We start from the raw sequence: 23463 nt of genomic DNA, 5'->3' as shown, positions 1-23463 counted from the left end.
ATTTTAGAAAAGTAATCACAGTATTTAAACGTGTGGATATTTTTGGAAAGATAGGACGTTTTAAAAAGAGTAAATCTTTGAAGTAAATAATCACATTATTTAAAAATTAGGATTCTTTTGAAAATTGTCAAATGTTGGAAAATTGAATCTGTTTTCTAGTCTGAGAAGATGTTTTATTGGAAAATGGAAAATTGGGAGGAGTGGAACTTCAGTGGACTGTTTAAAAAACTAATTCTTATAATAAAATTATTGAATGCGAGATAATTGCTGAAAATGAAAACTAACAACATTAAAAGGATTTGGGGACTTTTTGTTAAATTTAAAAACTTCAAATTACACTTTTCTTTTCTTGGGAACATTTTTTTAAGTTGGACGTGTTTTGGAAAACGAGGTTTAAGACTCACATCAGATTTGATGTTACAGTTTGTGTGACGCCTCATTAGCACACGAAGGTGTTTTGTTTTGTATCACACGTGTGGAGAGATTCTTGGCGTCTCACAGCTGTAGTAGAAGTGCTGCCACCTGTTGACGGAGACCCGCCCCTGCAGCCTGACCTCCAGTGTGGTCACGCCCTCACAGAGTTCACGTTGTGGTACTTTTGTGTTTGGTTGGTTCGGGCTCACGCTGCCTAATCACAAGCTGAAGCTCTAAACAGAAATCACGTGTGTGTATTTGTGGCAGAAGTTGTCAAAACAACTGTGATTCCAGCCTCTTTAACTTCACTGTTGCATGATGGGATTGTGTCTGTAATTTACCGTCCCTGGTGTTCAGGAGGTAAAACATTCGAATGTGATTCCTAACAGCTGGAGGCTGTAAACGGTTCCACGTGTGCTCGCTGCAAACTCCACCTCAGAGCAGGAGAACTGCAGAAAATGGAAAATTAACGAGAGAAATTAACGCGAGTGAAAGTAATAGCGTGCGTCAGACCAGGTGAACATATGCTGCCTCCACAGAACCAGCACGGCAGCTCGTTGGACCTGAAGGACGACGCGGACCGAGACGACTGCAAACAGGAGCCAGAGGCCGTTTACGAGACCAACTGCCACTGGGAGGGCTGCAGCAAGGAGTTCGACACGCAGGAGCAGCTGGTGCACGTAAGAGACACGTTCATCATCATATCACCTGAAACTGGCAGAAAGAGCAGGGCTGACTTCAGGAAGGGTTGGTTCCTGAAACCGGATTGTTTGAGCTCTGTAGTTATTCAACATGGAGGATTGAGGCGATGCAATCTGGGGATCTGGCTTTTTCTAAATGTGCAGTTTAGACTTTTATTCAGACTTTTAATTTAATGTTTGTTCAGTGTTTCTTTCCTCAGATTTTTAGCGTAAACCTAAAACCTCTGCAGAGTTAAAAGGACCAAAGTCTGTGGTAAACTTTACTCGTCAGTAGTCCGACTTAAACTCCCCCCCCCCCGACATTTGAATAATGCACGTCTAGCTGTGAACCGGACACGCCCCCTCACAAAGCCAAGGCTGTGAGAAAACGCATTTTTAATTATAACCCTAAAAAATGAGGTCGACTGAATCTTAAGATCAACTTCCAAGCTTTTCTCCTGGAGTTTAAAACAACTAGAATAAAGAATAAACTCGTCGGTGAACCCGAGTCGAGATGAAACTACTGTTCCACACGTCTGAGATTCTACTAAACTGATCAGGAAACTCTGAATTCTCCCGTCTCCATGTGGTTGTTGCAGAAACATGTTGTAAAGTTTCCGTTCTGTCGTCTTCGTGACGATCAGACCTCCGAACATCGTGGGTTTCCCCTCATCACAACAAGCAGAGTCTTGGTTAAAAGGGTCTTAAGCATTCCACGTTTCCACTGGAGCACGGAGAGAAAAGAGGGGGATTAGTGAGGGTCTGGGGGGGGGGGGGGGGGGGGGGGGGGGGGAGGTAGCTGCTGTCCGTCATTCATTAGACTCAGATTCCAGGGAGGAAACTCTCGTCAGCGCCGCCTCACCTCTGGTTACAGATACGAGCGGCGTCTTTTAACATCAGCGTCTCGTCGTCCACGGGATTCTGACGCTCGGACGCGATTCCTGTATTGTTCCATTTCTAATTAGAACCACATTTCCCATAAACCATCACTTCCTCCTCTCTTCTCTCTTGTATCCCAAATACAACATGATGAAGAGCTCTCTGAACACACTACCCACAATCCTCAGGGGTAATAAGAACGTAAACAGTCCTTTGACTTTCTGGTTTTAATGATTTATGGTCATGATTCATCTCTTGGCTGAAAGAAAAGGAATGAGAGAATGTCAGTGTTACTCTTTGTTCAACTATTCCTTCAAAGAAAAAGGGTTTTAAGGCAAAATTATGGACCGAAACTATGAAATGAGGAGATTTATGAGGTATATAATGTTTTATATCAAAAGAATAAAAGGGAGGGAAACGATTGAAACATCTTCATCCTATCAAATCATAAAAACCCGATTTTAAGACACCTGACAATCGAGCAGATTTACAGTAGATCTGAATATTATTTTATCACCAAAAAGCATGAGAAGGTTTTTCTACGTTAATAATCTTCAGGCCTTGACAGATTTAGTTTCCTGCTTTAAGACAATAAAACTTAAACAGACGATAATAAGTGAGACCGTCACATCTCTTCCGTCTCTTTGATTCGAGCCGATGTAAAGAATCTAATTAGTGGAGCTCTGACGCTCCGTCCCTCTTCTCGTCCCCCGAGACGCTCGCTGATAAGACGGACGTGAGAGCAACACGAGGGCCTCTTAGTGGACAACTCATCTGTGTGTGTCCGTCCCGCAGCACATCAATAACGACCACATCCACGGAGAGAAGAAGGAGTTCGTGTGCCGCTGGGACGAGTGTTCTCGGGAGCAGAAGCCCTTCAAAGCCCAGTACATGCTGGTGGTTCACATGCGCCGGCACACGGGGGAGAAACCACACAAGTGCACGGTGGGTAACGGATGGGCCCCCGGGGTGGGGGGGGGCTCACTCTCTCTAAACACTGTGTGCATTTCTTTACACCCACACATGTACACAGTTGTTTCCATAGATACTGAAGGTAAAACACACAAAGATGGAAGAGTTCTGTCTCCTTCGACTTATGGTCGATTATAAAAACACATAAATCTCTGAGCTGCTGTTTCATGTCGAGTTCTTCTCCCTCAAGATTTCATTAGGAGTTCAAACCTCTACCATGTTTAAAATATGAGTAATACTGCATATTCTGAACTGAGTCCCTTCCTTATATACAAATACTTCACGATATATAGAGTATTAGCTTATTCATGTTTAAACTGTAATACTGATCCATAGAAATCCAAAGATACAAAAATGTAAGTAATTAAATGAAATAAATAAAACTTGTTCAAGGCAAAAAAACTAATAATCATGTAAATGTTTAAGTAGATTATCTGTTGGTTTAGTTGCAGCTTGTCACCATCTTTAAATAATGATTCTGTTGTGACCATTGTTAATATGAATCAATATTAATGTTTGAGAGACACGTTGAAACTTGTTTGTGTTCCTCCTCAGTTCGAGGGCTGCTGCAAGGCCTACTCCCGTCTGGAGAACCTCAAAACACACCTCCGCTCGCACACCGGCGAGAAGCCGTACGTCTGCGAGCACGAGGGATGCAACAAGGCTTTCTCCAACGCCTCGGACCGAGCCAAGCACCAGAACCGGACGCACTCCAACGAGGTACAGACGCCGTCCTGACACCTGAGCTGAGGTCGTCAGGATGAGTAACTGTGAACAGAGACAGGAAATCAGCTCCGTCGGCGGCGAACGGCCCAAATTTCCTTTACAGAGAGATAATGAGGTTTTAGGCAGCGCAGGCGGATCCGTACAGGTGTCGGTGTTTGTGTGTTGCTTCAGTGCCCCAGTGTACGTAGAGTAAATAATGAGGTGTAGACATAATGAGCACGACGGCCCACAATGCATTAGGGCGAATCATGCTCGCCGCTCCCCCTCCGCGCCGCAGAGAGGGACCACCTGCGGACGGCGAAGAGAAAATGAAACCTGGAAGCATTTCAGAAAACTCGCCGCTTTTCCATCAGCGGGGCAGCGGAGTGGGAATTCACCGCCGCCGCTGCAACACACACACACACACACACACTAACCAAATCTAACTCAATACAAGACTCGATTAATGTTTGAAAATGTTGTTCACGCTCTGAACAGATCTTCAAGCAACATCACTTCCAGTTGTTCTATGAAATAACAAAATAAGGACAAATATGATGACATTTGTTCGTCTGTCTGCAAAACTAAAAAACCATTGAACCCGTTTCTATGGAATTTAGTGGAGAGGTGAATATCTGACGTATTTCTTTGCGTCTGCAGAAACCCTACGTGTGCAAGATCCCGGGCTGCACCAAGCGATACACCGACCCCAGCTCCCTCAGGAAGCACGTGAAGACGGTCCACGGGCCCGAGGCGCACGTCACCAAGAAGCAGCGCAGCGACGTGCCGCCCAGGCCGCCGGCGCCCAGGGAGAACGGCGAGAACGAGACGGGGCCCAGGATCCAGAGAGAGGACGCGATGTCGGACAACGGCTCCCCCAGAGGCATGGACGACTACCTGCACGTGAAATCCATCAAGACGGAGAACTCGGTGGTGAGTTGGGTTACTGATCCCCAGTCAGTGGAGAAACTGTCACAGCTCCTCCTCTTGATCTTTCTCCTGCTCGCTGCTTGATTGTGCATTTTTCTCTCTTCCCTGACTTTCCTCACGGACAGACCTTGTTGAGGTGAGATCAGCTGTGGTTACTACGTCACCTTTTACCATTTTACACCATCCTTCAGTTTGTTTTGACACCGGTTCCATTCCAAAAAGAAGAGTTCTGGCTTCGTGATTAAAAACAAGACCAAGAGAACAACAGCTGGAGACTGGAGTTTAATTTCCTGCAGATAACGAACAAACATCACAGTTTATCTGACTCTAGAGGAGCTTCTGGAGATTTGACACCTTTTTCTATGTATTTAATTTAAATTCTAACCACGTGTAGCCCTCTGAGTTACTGGATTACTGTTCCTTTATGAACCCAGTTTTCAGCTGCAGCAGGATTTTGTTAAATTCCGTTTTAAAATCCCTCCGAGGAAAGAGTCGTAGTAGTTTAGTCGCTGTGACACACAACCTCACATCATCCATGAGAGCGTGAGCGTCACTCTTCCGGTGCACAGGCAGTTTAAACCGATCAAGCAGCCGTCAGAGAGCGTGAACATGATAAAAGCCACTTCAGGATTAATATTCAAACACTGGGAATTGGCTGTGGAGCTCTGAGCAAACAGGGCCAGCTATCAAGCTGTGATCAAGACGGCTTTTTACCAGTGAGTACATACGAGGAGGAAACTGGGAGGGGTCGACTCGGAGGGAAAGACACTGTACAAGGGTGATTGTTCTGAAACTAGAGAAACGTCTGTGATAAATCAACTCAGGGTTAAGATGTGAATCCTTACATGAGAGTTTAGAGACACTAGTTTGATTTAGTCTTTGTAAAATGAATGAGTAAACTAGTATTTGTCCAGGTGGTAAAAATAAAATCTCTCTATTCAGCTAAATGTTGGAATCGCCTCCAACCCACAGATCGGAGTTTCACGTGATCACATCTCGTGACGACGGCCCGGCGCTCTGGCTCCGGCTCAAGCAGTCTTTCATCCTGCACATTTCTAATTCACAGACAGACTACGACAGCCTGTAATCTGTGGTGCACCCCCCACCTCCTCACCCCATCCCAAAAAACACTCATTATTTACAATTAAGCTGTGGGAGGATAAAAGACCCAGTGATTCACTGGTCTTCATGTTAACCACTGCTCCACTTTTGTTCTGGTAAAGAAAAATACTTCTGCAGGACAAGTGGTCGTGTCTTTTCTCAAACTGAAATATCGTCCGCTCTCTCTTTTCCTTTCTTCTGCTTTCATCCATCACTTCTCTCCCTTCTCCATCCTCCTCTTGTTTAGGTGTATCAGTCCAGCCCTGGCGGTCAGTCATCATGTAGCAGCGAACCATCACCACTTGGCAGCGCCACCAACAATGACAGTGGAGTAGAAATGGCGGCGCACAGCGGGGGAAGCCTGGGGGACCTCAGCACCCTGGACGAGCTGCCCTTCGTGGAGTCCTTGGGATTTGAGGATTCCTCTGGCGGAGTCGCGGCGGTCGGCCTCCACTTCCGGAAGCAGCTCGGCACCAGTCAGCTCCTGGAGCATCTGAAGAAGGAGAAGCTGAAGACAGTGAGGGACTCGTGTCGGTGGGCCAACAACCCAGCCCCCCCGGTCCTCGGCATCAAGCTCCCACCCATACCAGCAAGCGGTGAGCAGACACAATAACAGAAGAGGTCTAGTTAAAACTCCATGTGGCTCTGGTTTGGTCTCAATCTTCTCTCAATCATTTCCCTCTGTTCCTTCACAGGGTTCCTCCTGGAGAGTCCAAGTATGGGTGGAGGTCCGATGTCCTTCCCTGGTTCAGGCTTGAGTAAGCTGAGCTCTGGAAAACCAACGCTACTGGAAAACCTGTCCGAGCGCCGGGACAGCACCTGCAGCACCCTGAGCTCAGTTTACACCCTCAGCCGCCGCTCCTCGGGCATCTCCCCCTGCTACTCCAGCCGCCGCTCCAGCCAAACCTCACAGTTCAGTGCCAACCGCCCCAGCAACCTCAGCTCAGCTGACTCCTACGACCCCATCTCCGCCGACCTCTCGCGGCGCTCCAGTCAGACGAGCCATTGTGGGGGAAGCAGCGGAGGAGCAGGCGTGTACAGAGGGGTGGGGCTAGCCAGCCCCCTCAGCCTGACCCCAGCCCAGCACTACCACCTCAAGGCGCAATATGCAGCTGCCACTGGGGGTGCACCACCTACCCCTCTTCCATACTTGGACCAGATGTGTCTGAAGACCCACACAGCTCTTTACGGGGACCCCCAGGAACGCCCCACCCCTAAAGGCCTCCCCTACAGGCAGTACAGCAGCTACAACACGAGGAGCTTGATGCCCCACGAGGCTCCGTCTCACATCCCCCGCCGAGCCAGTGACCCTGTGAGACGAGTGACCACAGACCAGCCTCAGCTGCAGCGCTACAACAGCATAGGGGCCCTGAACAGGGGAGTGACCGTGCAGCCATGTCCACCTCCTGCAGCAGATCGCCACCGTTCAGCCCAGCACGGCTGCTTGAGGTCCGATGGTCACCAGCGCTACTCGTACAGCCATCGACCGCCCAGCATTTCTGAGAACGTCACCATGGAGACGGGCGAGGAGGACCTGACGCTGCCTGACTTCATCACCGATGGAGATACAAACTGCAGAGCGTCGGCCAATCCACAGCATTTCCAAGGAAACCTCCCGCAGCAGTCGTACTATCAGAGAAGAATGGCCGTCGTGAGTCCAGGGCAGCAACCACAGAAGTGTTCATCAGCACCGAGGGACAACGGGGACAACCTCCCGGTCTCTGGCCAGGTCCGAGGGAACCTGGCCGTCCTCCAGCAAAACCACAACTTTGGATCCCTGTACAACCATCTGAGCTCCAACCAGCAGACGAACACTGAACCAGGAGCAAACTGCTTCCGGCAGCAGAGACTCCAGATGTCGTCCAATCTGAACGAAGCCATTATCACTCAGCGTCGATTCAGCGAAGGGGTCGGTCCCTATGACAACAACGGGAACGCCCCCTACCCGAGGTGCAGTAACACGGCAGGAGCAGACGGGGGCTCCACCTGCAAACAGGAGCCGGATGACGAGGAGCCGGTCGACATGCATTTCGCTGACGCTGGATTTCAGCCTGTGAGAGTTAAGATTGAGGACTGTGACGGACCCTTCCTGATTTCAGATCAGCAGAACTGTAACAGGACTTCCCAGAATCCCTTGCACACTGTGAACCAGAGCTACGTTCGGCCGAGGCCACCAACAGAACCCAGACCTCTACACAGGCACCATTCAGGGCCCAAGTTGATGCAGCACACAAGGAACCAGAGCAACCCAGAGGTGGTTTCCAGATTATTCTCTGATGACAACGCTTTGTACTACACGGGACAGATTCAAGTGTTTGAGTCCAACAGGAATTGTGACCTTCAGGTTTCTCCTGTGGTGAACGTGCCTCCTTTTGAAAACGATGCAGCATCTCCCGGTTCCGGTGGAAGCCCGGCGTCCAGGACTCTGGAGTGTGACGCAGCCCTGGAGCAGACGCAGATAGACTTTGATTGCATGCTGGACGACGGGGATCACTCCAGCGTCATGTCGGGAACTCTGAGTCCGGGTTTGCTCCAGAATCTGTCCCGGAGTTCCTCTCGCCTGACGACGCCCAGGAACTCGGTGACGCTGCCCTCGGTGCCGACGGGGACGGGGAACATGGCCATCGGGGACATGAGCTCGCTGCTGACTGCTCTTGCCGAGGAGAACAAGTTCCTGAACTTGATGCCGTAGAAACGTCCTCTGTCCACGTGCACAACCGCCACAGACTAAAAGTGACTCTGTGCCAAAAAGACTCTTGTACAGTCTCATTTATTTAAAATGGCCGTTTTCTATCTTTTTTTAAAAAGCCATATTTGTTTCTTTGCCTTAGGTAGAAAACATGTGAACAACAGGATGCAGTTGGTTTACTAAGTGCCTGGCTCAGCCAAAAGCTTACGACTACATTTAAAATGTGTAAATGTCCCCAGGTCTGAAATCCACATGAAACTTGTTTTACACTGTAAATGACTTCAGCTTTATTTGTCTCATCCCAGCTTCTCTCCTCCTTCAGCTCATGGTTCCAGGTTTAGTCCCTGTCCTCTGAGACGTAGTTTGACTCTCATGGTTCCAGGTTCACAGTCCCTGTCCTCTGAGACGTAGTTTGACTCTCATGGTTCCAGGTCTATAGTCCCTGTACTGAGACGTAGTTTGACTCTCATGGTTCCAGGTCTACAGTCCCCGTCCTCTGAGACGTAGTTTGACTCTCATGGTGTCAGGTTTACAGTCCCTGTCCTCTGAGACGTAGTTTGACTCTCATGGTTCCAGGTCTATAGTCCCTGTACTGAGACGTAGTTTGACTCTCATGGTTCCAGGTCTATAGTCCCTGTACTGAGACGTAGTTTGACTCTCATGGTTCCAGGTCTACAGTCCCTGTCCTCAGAGACGTTTGACTCATGGTTCCAGGTCTACAGTCCCTGTCCTCTGAGACGTAGTTTGACTCTCATGGTTCCAGGTCTACAGTCCCTGTCCTCTGAGACGTTGTTTGACTCTCATGGTTCCAGGTTCACAGTCCCTGTCCTCTGAGACGTTGTTTGACTCTCATGGTTCCAGGTCTACAGTCCCTGTCCTCAGAGACGTTTGACTCATGGTTCCAGGTCTACAGTCCCTGTCCTCTGAGACGTAGTTTGACTCTCATGGTTCCAGGTTCACAGTCCCTGTCCTCAGAGACGTTTGACTCATGGTTCCAGGTCTACAGTCCCTGTCCTCGATTGACTGGGACATGTCTGCGTCAGAGACTCGATCGTCAGTGTTCCACAGCGAGAGGAGCACCGAGCATCCGGGGGGGAGAATCCAAACTTTTCCTTTTGTACATTGTTGGACCAGTTTCTTGATTATATGTAAATATCATTTGTACATTTTTCTAAAAAAAAAATACAATATTGATTTTTTTACATAAATATCATTTGCGTTGTCCTTCACTCAGATTCTTTCCTTTCAGTTTGTCCACAACAGGATCTGAACAGTTCAGTCATTTAAAGTCAACAGCACAATAAACTGAATACTTCTGTTGAGATGAGATGATTCTTCAGTGATCGACTACGTGATGAAACAGAAGAAGTTACAGGAAGTTCGTGTTTTGAGTTGAAAAAACTATTTTCCTCGTGGGAGTTTTCCTAATTTATTGTAAAAGGGAAAGATTATGGTTTAAAAATAAGTAAAACAAAATTTACTGTCAGTAGAAAACGGGAAAACCATAATGTCTCTTTTCCTCAGATTCTGGTTTGGGTAAAAAACGATTTTACTTTTATTAACTACTTATTTTAAAGGAGACATATTCAGGTGGATTATTTTAATTAGTGTAATTACTCTGCTCTCACTTTACCTGGATTCGTTAGAGCTCAAGTCGGACGAGGCTCTCGAAGTGAATCATGGAAATGTCATGACATCACAAAGATGTGGAAATATCATCTGAACGTTAAATAAACAGGAAATAAACAGTGAAAAACATGTCACCAAGGATGAAGAGGAACAAACAGGAATCTAACAGTGAGCATCCAGAATCTATTTGACTTATATTCAGGTGTGTTTTTGTGTTGAACCCAGTTTGAGCAGTTTCCTGGAGACATAAGGATCCTGGTCCTGGTTCTGGTCCTGGTTCTGGTCCAGGATTAAATCACTAAGAGTCTTTCAAAGTGCGAGTACGAGAACATGAAATAAACCTTCCCGTTAATAACCATTTCCCTCTGGTAGAATTGAACACATCCCTGTTCGGCTGCCGTTGAGTAAATATCATCATCATCCGTCTCTGGATCGCTTCCCTGCACGAGTGTTGATCGCTTCAATAATTCAACAACAAAACTTTTGTCTTTGAAGCCGCGCTCCTGCACCCTCTGCCAACATCGCACTTTCCTCAAACCTTTCTTGTCGAGCGTCAGACTGAGGCGCCGCAAATTCTTAAGACGTTGCACGACCTCTCTCGGCTCGGCTTTGAAATAACTTCCCCTGACCTCGTCTTACCTCGCCGGCGAGAGCGGGCTTGACATAATGTAAATCCTCCGTCGGAAGCTGATGAAACGGGACGCTAACAGGAGGGGAAAAGGCGAGACGCGTGCAGAGCGGCCGCTGCTGCTGCAGTTAGCTCGTGTGTACTTCAATATTAGCTCTGACAGAGCGGCCCAGAGGACGCAGCTGCTGAAACCACATAAAACACGGCGGCTGAGAGGCAGCGAGGGGTTCCGGCGACGCAGCGCTGAGCGTTAGCGGGAGGAACAAATGATTTTAGTCTGTCAGGGAATTCAGCAGAGGACACGTTTGATCTGGAGGTTGTGATTGCTTTTGCCACTGGAATTCCGTATTCTGTCAGAGATGTGAAGTGGGAGAGAAAACAGCCGCGGGCGGTGAAATCCAACCAGGCCCGGAACAAGAGGTGGAGACTCGCCGAGATCATCTCCTTCACTTACTGATGGAGATAACTGGGGGGGATGAAAGATGGGACGGAGCGCTCCGACACATTCATACAATAAATCTTATTGTAGCCGTAAATGAACAGAGTCATGAAAATGTGTGTTACCGAAACGTGGAGGATTTTAAAAAGGGACATTTTTCATGTTTCATCTCAGAAGCAACTCAATTAAATTCCTGCTGTGGTTTGAGGATTAAATTCATATTTGATTTAACGTGTGTGTTTAACAGAGAAACAACAAGAGGCAGCGAAGACTCACACTAAATATTGATGTTGTCGAGTTGAGGGAAAGTTTATAAAAACGTATTTTAAGAAAACTTTGATTCACACGTAATTAGCAGAATCAGTACAGATCTCAAATCTGTTTGACACCATGAAATGATGTTTGTCAGAATCTGCGTGTTAGTGGTTGGAAATCAAACCTTCACTCACCACAGCTCCTCCTGCAGGCGACTGGGAACCAGCTCCTCCTGCAGGCGACTGGGAACCAGCTCCTCCTGCAGGCGACTGGGAACCAGTTCCTCCTGCAGGCGACTGGGAACCAGCTCCTCCTGCAGGCGACTGGGAACCAGCTCCTCCTGCAGGCGACTGGGAACCAGCTCCTCCTCCTCCTCCTCATCGTCTTGGAGGATCTGAAACGAGATCCATGAAACATCAGGAAACTGAAACTGAACGACAGCAGCTCTAGTTTGTCGTGAACATGCGACACGTGAATGTAAATACACATTAATTAGGGGTAAAATGAGAATAAGACAAAGGCAATAAAAAATAAAAGATGGACAACAAAACCAAAAGTGAAGCCAAAGCCTCTGGATCGCCCCCTGGTGGCGGGCTGCAGTATAGGTCCTATAAACCACAACAGGAGGAAGAGGAGATGAAACATCTGTCATCTCCTCAGCTCTGAAACAACTCTTCACTCAGTGTTTCCTGAACTAAATCAGAAAATATGAGCTGGATGAATATGTTTTATCAAACCTCCCTTAGATTGAATCAACAGACACAAGAAGAGATCAACTGTGTGTAGCACAGATTTGAAGCTGAACCCAAACTGAGCGTCTCCTCCACAGAGCAGCTCGTCCACAGAGCAGCTCGTCCACAGAGCAGCTCGTCCACAGAGCAGCTCGTCCACAGAGCAGCTCTTCCACAGAGCAGCTCGTCCACAGAGCAGCTCGTCCACAGAGCAGCTCTTCCACAGAGCAGCTCCTCCACAGAGCAGCTCAGGCTGTGGAGCTTTTACGAGCTGGACTCGGGGCGGAGCAGTAAACAGCCTCGTCTGTGGAGCGTTTAAAGGGCGTCGGAGGAATGTGTTTTACAGCGAGCGCTGCGTTCTGCGGCGTCTCCCGGGCTCAGACTCTGAGAAACTCTTTATGAGCCACGAGCTTCTGCAGACGCAGCGACATCAACACACACACACACACACACACACACACACACACACACACACACACACAGTGTTTAATCCTGACATGACTTCAGCTGGACCACGGCACCACGGGGCCCCGTCACTGACCAGGGGCCACTTGAACATGTGGCTCATTGGCCGAGCAGCAGAAGATGGACCCATCAATAAGTAAGTTAATAAACTGTCAAATATCAAACCTCCGTTAAATGTCTTTGTCTTAAGGGTTTAATAACGACATCTCAGGAATCGCCGGTAATTTAAAACCAACAATTTACAGTTTTTAACCTTAAGACAGTTTGTGAATAAGTAAATGAACTCTTCTTCTTCTGTGGTTGTCCGTGACACCGCAGAACTCCTCCCCCCTCGCCGTGTGGCGTTGAAACGATTACTGCGGTGATAGCGATATGAAAAGTGACGACCAGGCCGACACGTGTGTTCTCCCGGTCCAATCAGACGCTCTGACGTGAAGGAGACTCTCCGCTCTGACCTCCGCCGCCCTCTTCCTGCCCCCCCCCTCCCTGCCGATGACACCACATCACATTACCGCGGCTCTTATTGCGTCGTTATCGCCCATGTGACAGTCTAACAAGGCGGATCCAGCCCCCGGTGTCAGGGCAGATGATGGATAGTGCTCTGCAGTCACTGATGCCTCATTCATTTCTATTAGACCAATATGTAAATTCCCTGCAGGGTTCAGCCGCTGCCTCCTGAAGCTGGATATTAATTTATGAATCAATTTCACAAGTTTGTGGTGAAAGTGGCAGCTGAGGAGTCTGTCTGTCTCCATTTGTTTCTGCTCAGAGACGAACCCACGGCAGGAAACCGTCCTGATACGAGTCCAGAGAGAATCTGATCACGTAAACTCACTTCTACTTTAAAATGTGGATGAAAAGGTGGAAAATATCAAAACTCAACCTGCACAACAACAATTACCACAGAATAAAACCAGCCCAGGACTCGTATGTATCTGTGACACCAGGATTCCTCCACTTCCAGACCTTTTTTTCACGGGTGGCCCCTGAGGGATAAATGTATTATTAAGGAGCAGCTCCGCCTCATTTCAATAGGGCCACCTCTCCGCCAAGAGCCAGCGCCGGTGCACCGGGGCCCCGCGTGTCACCGCCTGCTCCATATTAACCAACCTGCATAATCCTCATCCTGAGGTCGACACTGGGAGAACGTCTGAAAGGACGAAGACTCCTCTAACGACACGTCCAGCAGAGACAGTCTGCAGAGACGCTGACACGCTGAGGATTTGATTTGGTTTGTTTCTAATTCAAGTAGAAAAGTGAAATGTGATTGAGTATTTAAAACCTGTCAGGAGGTCGCAAAATAAATCTATAAAAGATTCTTCTCTCGACTTGTCTCTTCTTTAATCCTACAGATTTGTTAACAAAGTGGTTAAATCTGTGTTTGTCCTGTTTCAAAAAGGTCAAAGGTTCAATTCCCGTCTTATTCTCCCCGAGTGTTCTTGAGCAGGAGCCTCAACCTCTGTGTGTGTACAGGAACACTGGCTTCCTGCCTGAGGTGTAAATGAGTGTGTCCTCTGTGTGTGTCTGTGTGTGTCTGTGTGTGAGTCACACAGATAACGACCGACACGACTCTGTTTTAAAGCCTCTCTGTTGTTGTTGTTTCACGTTGTGATGAGCCACTAATGCCAGAGTCCCTCAACCAGATGGCACCTTGTTGGAAACAGATGTTATTTTGCATAGGAACATATCATGAATATGGATGTTGTATTAGTTCACGACACCGAGGCCTCGCTGATGATTGGACGACTGCAACACAACCGCACAAACAACACAACACTGTTGTAGTGACCGTGTGTAAATACACTGACAGTGATGCTGCAGCAGCAAATACTGGAGTTACAGATATTAATGGTTTATCGACTCGTTTTGTCTTTAAAATGTTAGAAAACAAAAGAAAAGTCCAGGTTTGTTTCTTCACACGTCAAAAATGTGTCAAATATTCAATTTGTAATTATATCAAATAGAGAAAATTAATAAATCTTCATATTCAATCATCTGAAAACAGCCTTTCCTCCATGTTAGCAGACGGGACATGGACCGAACGAAAAAAACAGAGTAGAGGTTAAATAAAGATTTTTATTTCTAGAAGTTTGATAATTAAACTAAATTTCAGTTGACAGAAAGTTTCCCTCTCAACTTTTCTGTATTGGAGGGGGAGCGAGGCGCGTTAACACCCTCCAGCTGAAGGGGGCGCCGGGGTTTCGGGGATCACGGATCCCGGCAGCAGCTGAGGGAGGTCAGCGCCGCCACCTCGCCGCTCGCCGGGCCCCTCAGGTCTGGTCTCTCTGGAGGTTTCCTGAGGATGGAGGTCCTCATTAAAACGTCCCGTCGCTCTGCCCTCTCCTCCTCATCACCCAGTCCACCTCCTCAGGAGGGATAAACGTATGCCGCCGCGGTCCCGGTGTCAAACAGCCGGTGTGAGCCGACAGCCGGAGGGTTCTGATGAGAACGCACATGAAGACGAGGAACCGGGAGGAACGTGACGTCCACTCATCGTCTCACAATCATCTATAAACTCACTTTTCTGTACTTCTAGTTCCTTTTGCTGTGAAATTACAAATCATTTCACCTACCTTTAAAACATTATTTTACATATTTAACCAAATGATGGTTGTTTTTTGATGGTTTTGGTCAAACTACTAAATTTTAAGTAAGACGACGATGTGTCATCCTGAAATCCTCTTTCTCCTCTTAGCTCTTTACTGTCTGGTTCTCATGAAGTTAAAATAGTTTACGTTGACTTATTAACATGTTCACTTTAATGTTTTATAGGTGGTTAAATCTATAAATTGAATCATAAAAATCTAAGTGAATTTAATTAATTAGCATCATCCTCTTCACGTTTACTCACAAGTCATCATAACTTTATTCCTACTATGTTTTTATCCCATTTTAATTGTATAATTTTTATTGTTTTATTACTAGAGCTTTTAATATCTAATTCAAGGTATTTAATCAGCAGCATTTTTAGTAGTTGTGACCTTTGAAATCTAATCAGTTCATCTCCGAGTCCAAATGGACGTTGTAACTAAATTTGAAGAATGTCCCTCGTGATGCTCTTGAGATATCGTGTTCACAACAAGGGACAGAAGGACAGACAGAACTCCTAGATGTGTCCTAAAGCTGTGGAGACGGATGGACACACCTGAACCTGAGCTGCAGCCATCTTTGATCCGGCGTGCGGCTCTGAGCGTTATTTACTGATCTGGTTTGTGAGGATGAATCCCGTCGCGGTCGGGCAGAGAGAAGACGAGGGTTCGTCTCTTCAAACTCAAACAGGTCGAGAACAAAGCAGCTCCGTGTTTGTGTCTCACTTTCACGATCAAATCACAGAAACCAACGGTTTGTACATTTTCACCATGAATCATAAATGTCTGCTTCTCTCAGAAGACTCGTCAGGAGTTAATCAGTGCGAAGAAAGTTGCTGCACCTCGTTGAGTCTTTTCTCCTCGTGCTCGGGGGGGTTTCGAGGAGGAGAACACAACGAGACGACATCAAACATTCACCACCTGATGCAACGGTGATTTAAGTTGGTTGGTGTTTTTCTCCCCGTGGTGAAAACGGGCTCGAGTCGCGGCCAAAAGCCTCCAGAGCCTGATTATTCCTCCTTGTTTTTAAGACTTTATAAATCAACCTCTTCTCTGAGGAGGAGGAGGAGGAGGAGCGGGGGGGGGGTTGTTTTCTTTACACGCCGGGAAACGCGGCATCATTTTCCACTGCAATTAAAGAGGAGGCCCTGATGCCGAGGCGGCGCCCGCTGCCAGGGCCCGGGTTTCTGGAAAGACTTAACAGACGGCGGCTGCATGTCTTGGCTCCGGCGCTGCGCTGGAGTCGCTCTCCTCTGACGTAACCCTTTAGGAGGAGGCTCTCCTCGCCGCCGCCTCCTCTCCGCAGCTCAAAGGAGGCCTCGCTGTGATCACGGCCACGGCTAACGACCCCGGCTAACGACCCCGACGCGGAGCCAAAGTTAGCAGAGAACATCAGAAGAGGCCTCCGCGCTCCAGCTCCACATTACCGGCCGTTTATGCAAAGCGCCGCCCGGCCTGTCAGCGGCTAATCATCGCAAGGATGATCGATGGTGTTTATTTTCTGATGATGGAACGCAACCCCCTGCCTGATGATAATTGTAATAAAAAGGACAGATCAAGCCGGCACAGTTATTAAATTATTACACCATAATTTGCATTAATGCCGGCTGCAAAAAGGCAGAGGTGGTGGGGGGGGGGTGGACAGAGGCTCAGCTCCGGCTTGTTAGAGGGAGGGTCCACCTTGAAACGCTCCCCGTGCCCTTGGCCCCCCCACAGATCCGCCCGTCACTCAGCGGAGACGATGAAACACAAACCACCACATTCTGGTCAGATGTTACAGATGGAGAACATCTTCTCTGCTGAAGACGGAACCGGACGGATCCAGAGTCCGGGGACAAACTCGTTTTATCATTTATTAAAACCAGAAAATACGTTTATCTCATCGCAGATGCACATCTGGTCTGAAATGAGGAAAATATATGTTTTAATAAAAGGTTTGAGACGATGTTCTGTTCTTCTTTACTCGGCATTAGGAGAATTTAAATAAACCTCTTCATCAACATCGTCTGTTTTCTGATTCTCTTCCTCTAGAAAGAGAAATAAAGTTCTGAGGGTTAAATGAGGTTCGAGTCTCTGCAGGAGGTTGTGACGTCTCCGAGTCGGGATTCAAACACAAGACCTGAAGCTCAGACGGATCCTCGAACCAGCGAACTGAGCGATGTTCATCAAGTCGAGGATTCTGCTCCGTCGATCTTGTTTAAACGGGTCTGGACCGAGCGGGGGTTTCTGGTCTGGAGCCAGCTGGACGGAAAATAAAATAAAGAGCGGAGGAAGAAAGAAGAAAGAAAGAAAGAGCATCTAATGGGGCTGAGCTGCTTTTAAGTTCAACTCAGCAGAGGAACACATGAATGTGGAGAATTCCCCCGATTCTGTGAAAACGTCCAAACCAACAACACGGTGACACACGTGTTTTCACAAGAGGCTGAATCTTTGTTCCTCTTCAGCGTCAGCGCTCGTCTTCATCAGGTTTAACACATTCTGAAGCTTTCAGGGGAAATTACACAAGTTCAGGTCTGAATTCAAGTAAATCACTCACAGAAAAGACAAAGTTTAAATCAAAGAGTCTTGATTTAAACATTAGTTCATCACGTGTGTTTATTCTGAAGCTGTGAAGTTTCTCATCTGGTTAAAGGTTGAACTCCGGCAGCTTCACGTGTCTGAAGAAGTTGTTAAGTCTCTTCAATGTTCAACGAAACAGAAAAGTTATTATTCTCCTACATTTGATTATTCATCGGTTTATTCTCTGGCTCAGTTAAATTGATCTGGTGATAACTGAAGTTTCTTTAGCCTCTACTGGTTTAAAACCAACAACAGGACGACTGAGCTGGATCCAGTTTAACTGACTGGTGGGTTCTGGGAGATGAAACAACACCTGAGTGGGTTCAACAGGTGAAAGTCTCCCAGCAGCTCTGAAGCTTCCTCTACTGGCACGAAACAGAACCACAGCAGAGACACAAGAAACCTGCTGAGAACAACAGGGACGTCTCTGTTCAGAGGCTTTTACTGGTTTTACTGGTTCAGTTTGACTGCTGCTCTGAAATATCTGAGTGGTTTTACAAGAGAAAGATCAATTTAAACTGAAAATAGATTTAATATTAATTCATGAATGTTTCTCTGTGGTCAGTGTTTCACCACAGCCATTTTGTTTACTATACATTTAAAGTTAACCTTTTAAAATCCAGTTTTACTCCTTTAATTCCTCTTAAATTGATTTATTGTTTCAGATGCTATAAATTGTTTCAGCTCTTTATTGAAGCTGCACTTTATCTATAGTCTTTAAACTACGTGTGTTTAAGTCACGGCTCAGTTTCATCCTGACGTTCGATCTCTAGGATCTAAAACTGATTTTAAATCAAGTTCTGTGAGTTTCTTCGATGTTAAACCTGATTTTTAACGAGTTAAACCTGTGAAAATAAAGATTTGTGACGAACTCTCTCTGCGTCATTTGAAATGTGAGAATTCAAGATGGCAGAGGAGTCGGTGGCGGCTGCGGCAGAGCGGCGCTGCAGTGCGGCTGATTCCTGCTCGGTTAAATAATCCTGATGAATAATGAAGACGTGCGCCGGCCCCTCCTGGGCGGACATTTAGTGTCAACCTGACAGGTCTCAGCGCAGCCCGGGGACGGGGGGGGATGAAGTTGTCTCCATATTAAGCAGGTAGATTAGACCCGTTAAATGGAGGGCAGCGTGGAGAGGTGGCGTGCGTGGACCTCCGGGGGTCCGCATCTCATCAGGTGAGCCCGGGGCCCGAGCTGCAGGGGCGGAGGAGGGGGGGGGGGGAACGGCCTCTGGCCCGCCTCCACCACACCTCACGTCTTCTGCATCCGCAAACTGGAAGTGACCCTGCGCTTCTGCCAGCCTCCGCCGCAGCGCAGCCCCGGCCCTTCCCATCATGCACAGGGGCCGCGGCGAGCTCCCATGAGCCTCGGCTCGCTCCCTGCCATCTGCCGTGATTTATAGAAAACGGCCGATGATTTATGGGCCAGTCATCTCACAATGAAGTTGTTCTCTTTCATTTGCGCGACCTCCCGACCTAGACGCCACTCGCAGCCAGGTTGGGGAAATGTGCGCTAATCATACGCTATGAGGGCTTTCAAACCGGAGGGGCGGGCGGGCGGAGGTGGAGGGAGGCGCCTTTAATGAAATTAATTTTCACCAGCGTGTGCATACTGATGAAACGGGCCGGCCTCCACACACGGCCGCCGCCGCCGAGGCGCCAACAAGCTGCTCCGAGGTGCGATGGCGAGGAGGAAACGTCCGACGCCGTCCCCACGCCACGCTCTGACCAGAGAATGGAACGCGCCCGTTAGGAGCGAGCGGTCCGAGGGACGAGAGCAAAGATTTATCAAAGAGTGTAAAACAAAGTGATCCGATCTGCAGAGACACGTGTCCACAGAGACACTTGGACTCCAGGGACATGGACGTAAACTTACTCTACAACTTGATGAAATACAGAAAATTCTTAAAGATTAAACTTACTGATAATTAATCACGTAAATCAAAGATCTTCTTTCATGAACTGTTTTATTCCTAATGAGCAATAAAATCATCTTTATTTTAAAAGTTCCACCATCGAACAGAGAAAAGTGATAAACGCAGAATCTGAGAAAAACCTGCGAAGCCTCGTTTGATTTATTTCTGTCACGTTTTTCATATTTATAAAACAAAATGAAATAAAGTTCATCTTTGGAAATAATTTGTGTGTAATTGTAATGTTGTAATTTTGCTGAATAGTTCAAATTTTCCTTGTTAATTTGATATTATCACAGATTTCTCCTCTTTAATTTACTACACGAGTTTAAATGTGTAACTGCAACTTTTTAGCTTTTTAGTGAAAACACAATTTGTAGATTAAAATAATCTTTAACATAAAATAGTTAAATATTCTGTTCAGAGAAACGTGGATTTAAACTTGTGATTTGATTTGTTTAATTTATTAAAACCTTCAATTAAAAGAAATGTTTCTATATATTTAAACCTCTTGTGTTTAGATCTTTGAAAATCTCCAGTTTTTTAAAAGTATTAAATGATAAAACTTATTGTTCATGAGGATCTGGACTCGTCAGATGTTCTGAGTCAACGAGCTGAAGAGTCTCTGACCTGTGACTCGCTCCAGGACGAAACTCGTCAACACAGGACGTCCAGCGTGGCCTCGTCCGGTCACAGGTTCGATCCCAGACACATGGTCCCACCGAAGTGCCCTCGAGCAACAGAAACGCTGCTTCCAGAGATTTCATCTGTAAACAGAAATCAAGAAAATGAAGAAATGAGATTCAAAATGATTGTATTTGAAATTTCAACATTTTCTGAAGAATTAAACTGTAACAAATAAATAATCATAAAGAATATATGATGAATAACATCAATAATCATTTATTAATAATTCTGTTCAAGTTGTTAAAGAAAAGAAATTGATGGAAAAACGATCCCTGAAGAGGCAAATGCAGATGGCGCCATCTAGTGGTGGTTTCATGCTTCTTCTAAATGCTCCACACTGATTTTAGTTAATTAGAAAACGTGACGACACGTGACGACACGTGACGACAGAGACAAAGACTCAAACTATTTCCCCTCTGATGTTTCTGAAATCATCTAAATCTTCACATGAGCACATTTTAACACTTTTAGAACAAACTTCTCTCAATGCAGGAACATATTCAAACATCTGGAACAAATTAAAAATCTTAAATTATCCGTCTCTCAGAGAGTTTGTAGAAAATTAATATTCAAACCTTCGTCTCAGTAATGGATCCACGAGCTGCTGATGACGTCACCTGCTCCTGCACGTTGAGACAAACAGAAAATTAACGTATAGAAACATTGACGGTAAATTTAGACTTGTGTATCATTAATATAGATATAATTATTGATATGATTGACAGAAACAGTTGAAATCTGAATCTAAACGTCAGAACCATCGAGTCCAGATGTTCCACAGCTGCTTCTAATCAGCTCGAGACGCACCTGTGGTAAAATGGCGGCTGAGATCTAAACCACGTTAACTTTATCAACTCTTTATTAACTCTTTTCAAACTTCACGTGAAAACAACTCGTGACTTTTACTATAAAACTCAAGAAGAAGAGTCGCACAATAAACTGAACTTTATATAAACGAGCGTTTAAAACGTATTAAACTTTCAAACACTAAAACATTAGCAACTGTTAAAATGTTTGAGTCAATGATGGAGTTTTATATTTAAAACATGAGTAAATGTTAAATATTAAACATGTGAAGAACATGTGAAGAACATGTGTGGAACATGAGTTTGAGGTTTTCTTCACTCACCTTAATTCAAAAGTTCTCAGAAGTTTTCAAACACCGGAAAAGGTGAGTTGATTCTGTCCCGCGTCAGTGACGTCACATCCGCTTCACCCATGCGTCGGTTTTGTTTAAAAAAAATACTTTTTATCCAGTTTTAAATTAAATACATTTTTAAAAGTGTTTGGGTCGTTTATTTACTTTATATTTTCAAAATGATAATTTTATAACATGGAGAAAGTATCTGAAACATAAAGTAATCAGTTACTAAGAGAAAAATAAACTATTCTTAGTAAAATATAATTTATGTATTTTTCGATTAATAATATTCATAACATTCATCATGTATTTTATTTATAAAACTGAAATCAAATAACTAAAACAAATACAAACAATAAGACAATGAGACTCGAATCAGTCCAACAGGAGCCGAGAGGAATAGAAGTCTGACATTTGTTTATTTCAAGTTCTGCAAAGTCACAGGAGAGAGAACCCAACATGTAAATATGTACATTCATACACAGGGAAATAAACTGAATATATATAAATATCTTATAGATGAAATTAAACTAATAACATGCAGGGTGAGTGGTTTCCATGGAAAACATGTCAGCGTATTTACAGCACTGCTCCGTGGCCTCAGTGACACTTTAGTGAGAAGCGGTGAGTTCAGGTGAGTTCAGGTGAGTTCAGGTTATGTCAGGTTAGTGTAGGTTAGTGTAGGTTAGTTAAGGGTTAGGTCAGGTTAGTATTAAACAGGAAAAACAAACCGGTATATTGCCAGAACTGATCTGGAGCCAAAGGCCACATTCAGGAGAATCTAGGACAGAAGCACAGGAGGAAACATCCATCGCTTCCTGTGACGGACGCATGCAGACGCACGTTACACGTTCAGTTTGACGTCTCTGTACAATCCAGAGTAAAGGGAAAGTGTTTGTGACGCGGACGCCTCCGGGCCGGGAGGCGGCGCCGGGCCGGGAGGCGGCGCCGGGCACCGGTGCAGAACGTTCAACAGTCGTGATGCGAAGACAGAGAGCGTTAACGTGTTAGAAGAGACGCAGGAAGTGCTGGAGATATTCAGTCACAGCTTCCGTCGCCTCCCACACTCACAGTTTCATTATTATTATTATTATTATTATTATTCGCTTTCTGGCCGAGAATCAGACCAGATGTTGATCCCACACCAGAAGCTGCGCCACTGGAAACATCTGGATTAGAGTGGAACTAACGGAATGATTTGATACCTCGAGGGCACAAACTAATTTCAACACAACTTTCAAACAGCTGCTACAAAGTAAACAAATACAAATAGAAAATAGATTTGGAATCAAACAGAGGAGCTAAAGAATGGAGATAGAACATCTGTCTGCAGCTGGAGCTTCACTCCAGAGATTCACCTGATTCTCGGCAGGAAAACTGAACGTGTGAGTGTGTGAGTGTGTGTCAGCTGGTGAGTTGGTCCCTGTGACCTTTGACCTTTCCGCACAGGTTCATTAGTGTTTTCAGAAGCAGCAGTAACATCGGATTTCATCACATGTGACACTTTAAAAAGAAATAATGACACTTGTGGACATTGACCAGCGACAGAAACAACATCAGCCGACAGCGCTGAGATCTGAGCTGGATTTCTTACAGTTTATTGCTCGATAATCGTTCTTCTCTTTCGTTCAGTCTCAATATTCAGATCAACCTTCGTTCTGTCAGATTCAGGTTTTTCACATTTCAGAGGTCAAAGTCTTAAAGTGACCGAACATTCGGTTCAGGAGGAAACAACTCGTCTGTTTGAAGTCAAACAACAACAGGTTCATTCATCGAAATGCTGATGAGACTCGAGAACTACGTATAAATTATATATATTAAAGTATTTTGGAATGAAACTCTGACGACAGAAGTCTCCACTCGACAGCAGACTAATTCAATTAAATAATAAAGTCCCAGTTGATATTTAGATTCAGAGTCACTTCACTTCTTAGGTTCATTTATCACTTGAATTTTCTAAACAATATATTAATCTAATTAAATCAATTTACTTTGATTTGGTCGTCTTGTTTTTCTAAATTTTCTAACATTGGATTGAAAAATGGAAAAAGAAAATCCTTT

At 45.8% G+C, this 23463-nt stretch overlaps 1 protein-coding gene and 1 long non-coding RNA gene across 6 annotated transcripts in view; one reads left to right on the top strand and one right to left on the bottom strand.

Annotated features, from left to right (window-relative positions):
* Window positions 1-9658, top strand: part of LOC117777991 (zinc finger protein GLI2-like) — a 51425-nt gene extending 41767 nt beyond the window's left edge. For 2 of the 4 annotated variants that reach the window (XM_034613162.1, XM_034613133.1), the window contains 8 exons: window positions 954-1094; window positions 2769-2918; window positions 3501-3665; window positions 4311-4583; window positions 5929-6277; window positions 6377-8946; window positions 9041-9175; window positions 9439-9658. In XM_034613162.1, the coding sequence (XP_034469053.1) occupies window positions 954-1094; window positions 2769-2918; window positions 3501-3665; window positions 4311-4583; window positions 5929-6277; window positions 6377-8373 (3075 nt within the window). In that variant the 3' untranslated portion in view covers window positions 8374-8946; window positions 9041-9175; window positions 9439-9658. Of the gene's footprint in view, window positions 1-953; window positions 1095-2768; window positions 2919-3500; window positions 3666-4310; window positions 4584-5928; window positions 6278-6376; window positions 9003-9040; window positions 9176-9438 lie in introns of those variants that run through there. The other 2 variants (XM_034613154.1, XM_034613143.1) reach the window with 2 other exon arrangements.
* Window positions 1-21462, bottom strand: part of LOC117778006 — a 66538-nt gene extending 45076 nt beyond the window's left edge. For both annotated transcript variants that reach the window (XR_004616714.1, XR_004616712.1), the window contains exons 1-2: window positions 21391-21462; window positions 20205-20341 (exon numbers count right to left, since the gene is read on the bottom strand). This is a non-coding gene — a long non-coding RNA (uncharacterized LOC117778006). The remainder of the gene's footprint in view (window positions 1-20204; window positions 20342-21390) is intronic.
* Window positions 21463-23463: the final 2001 nt, after the last annotated feature.

This window comes from Hippoglossus hippoglossus, chromosome 2 (assembly GCF_009819705.1).
Source record: "Hippoglossus hippoglossus isolate fHipHip1 chromosome 2, fHipHip1.pri, whole genome shotgun sequence".
Lineage (NCBI taxonomy): Eukaryota > Metazoa > Chordata > Actinopteri > Pleuronectiformes > Pleuronectidae > Hippoglossus > Hippoglossus hippoglossus.
This window is presented reverse-complemented; position numbering and strand designations above follow the sequence as displayed.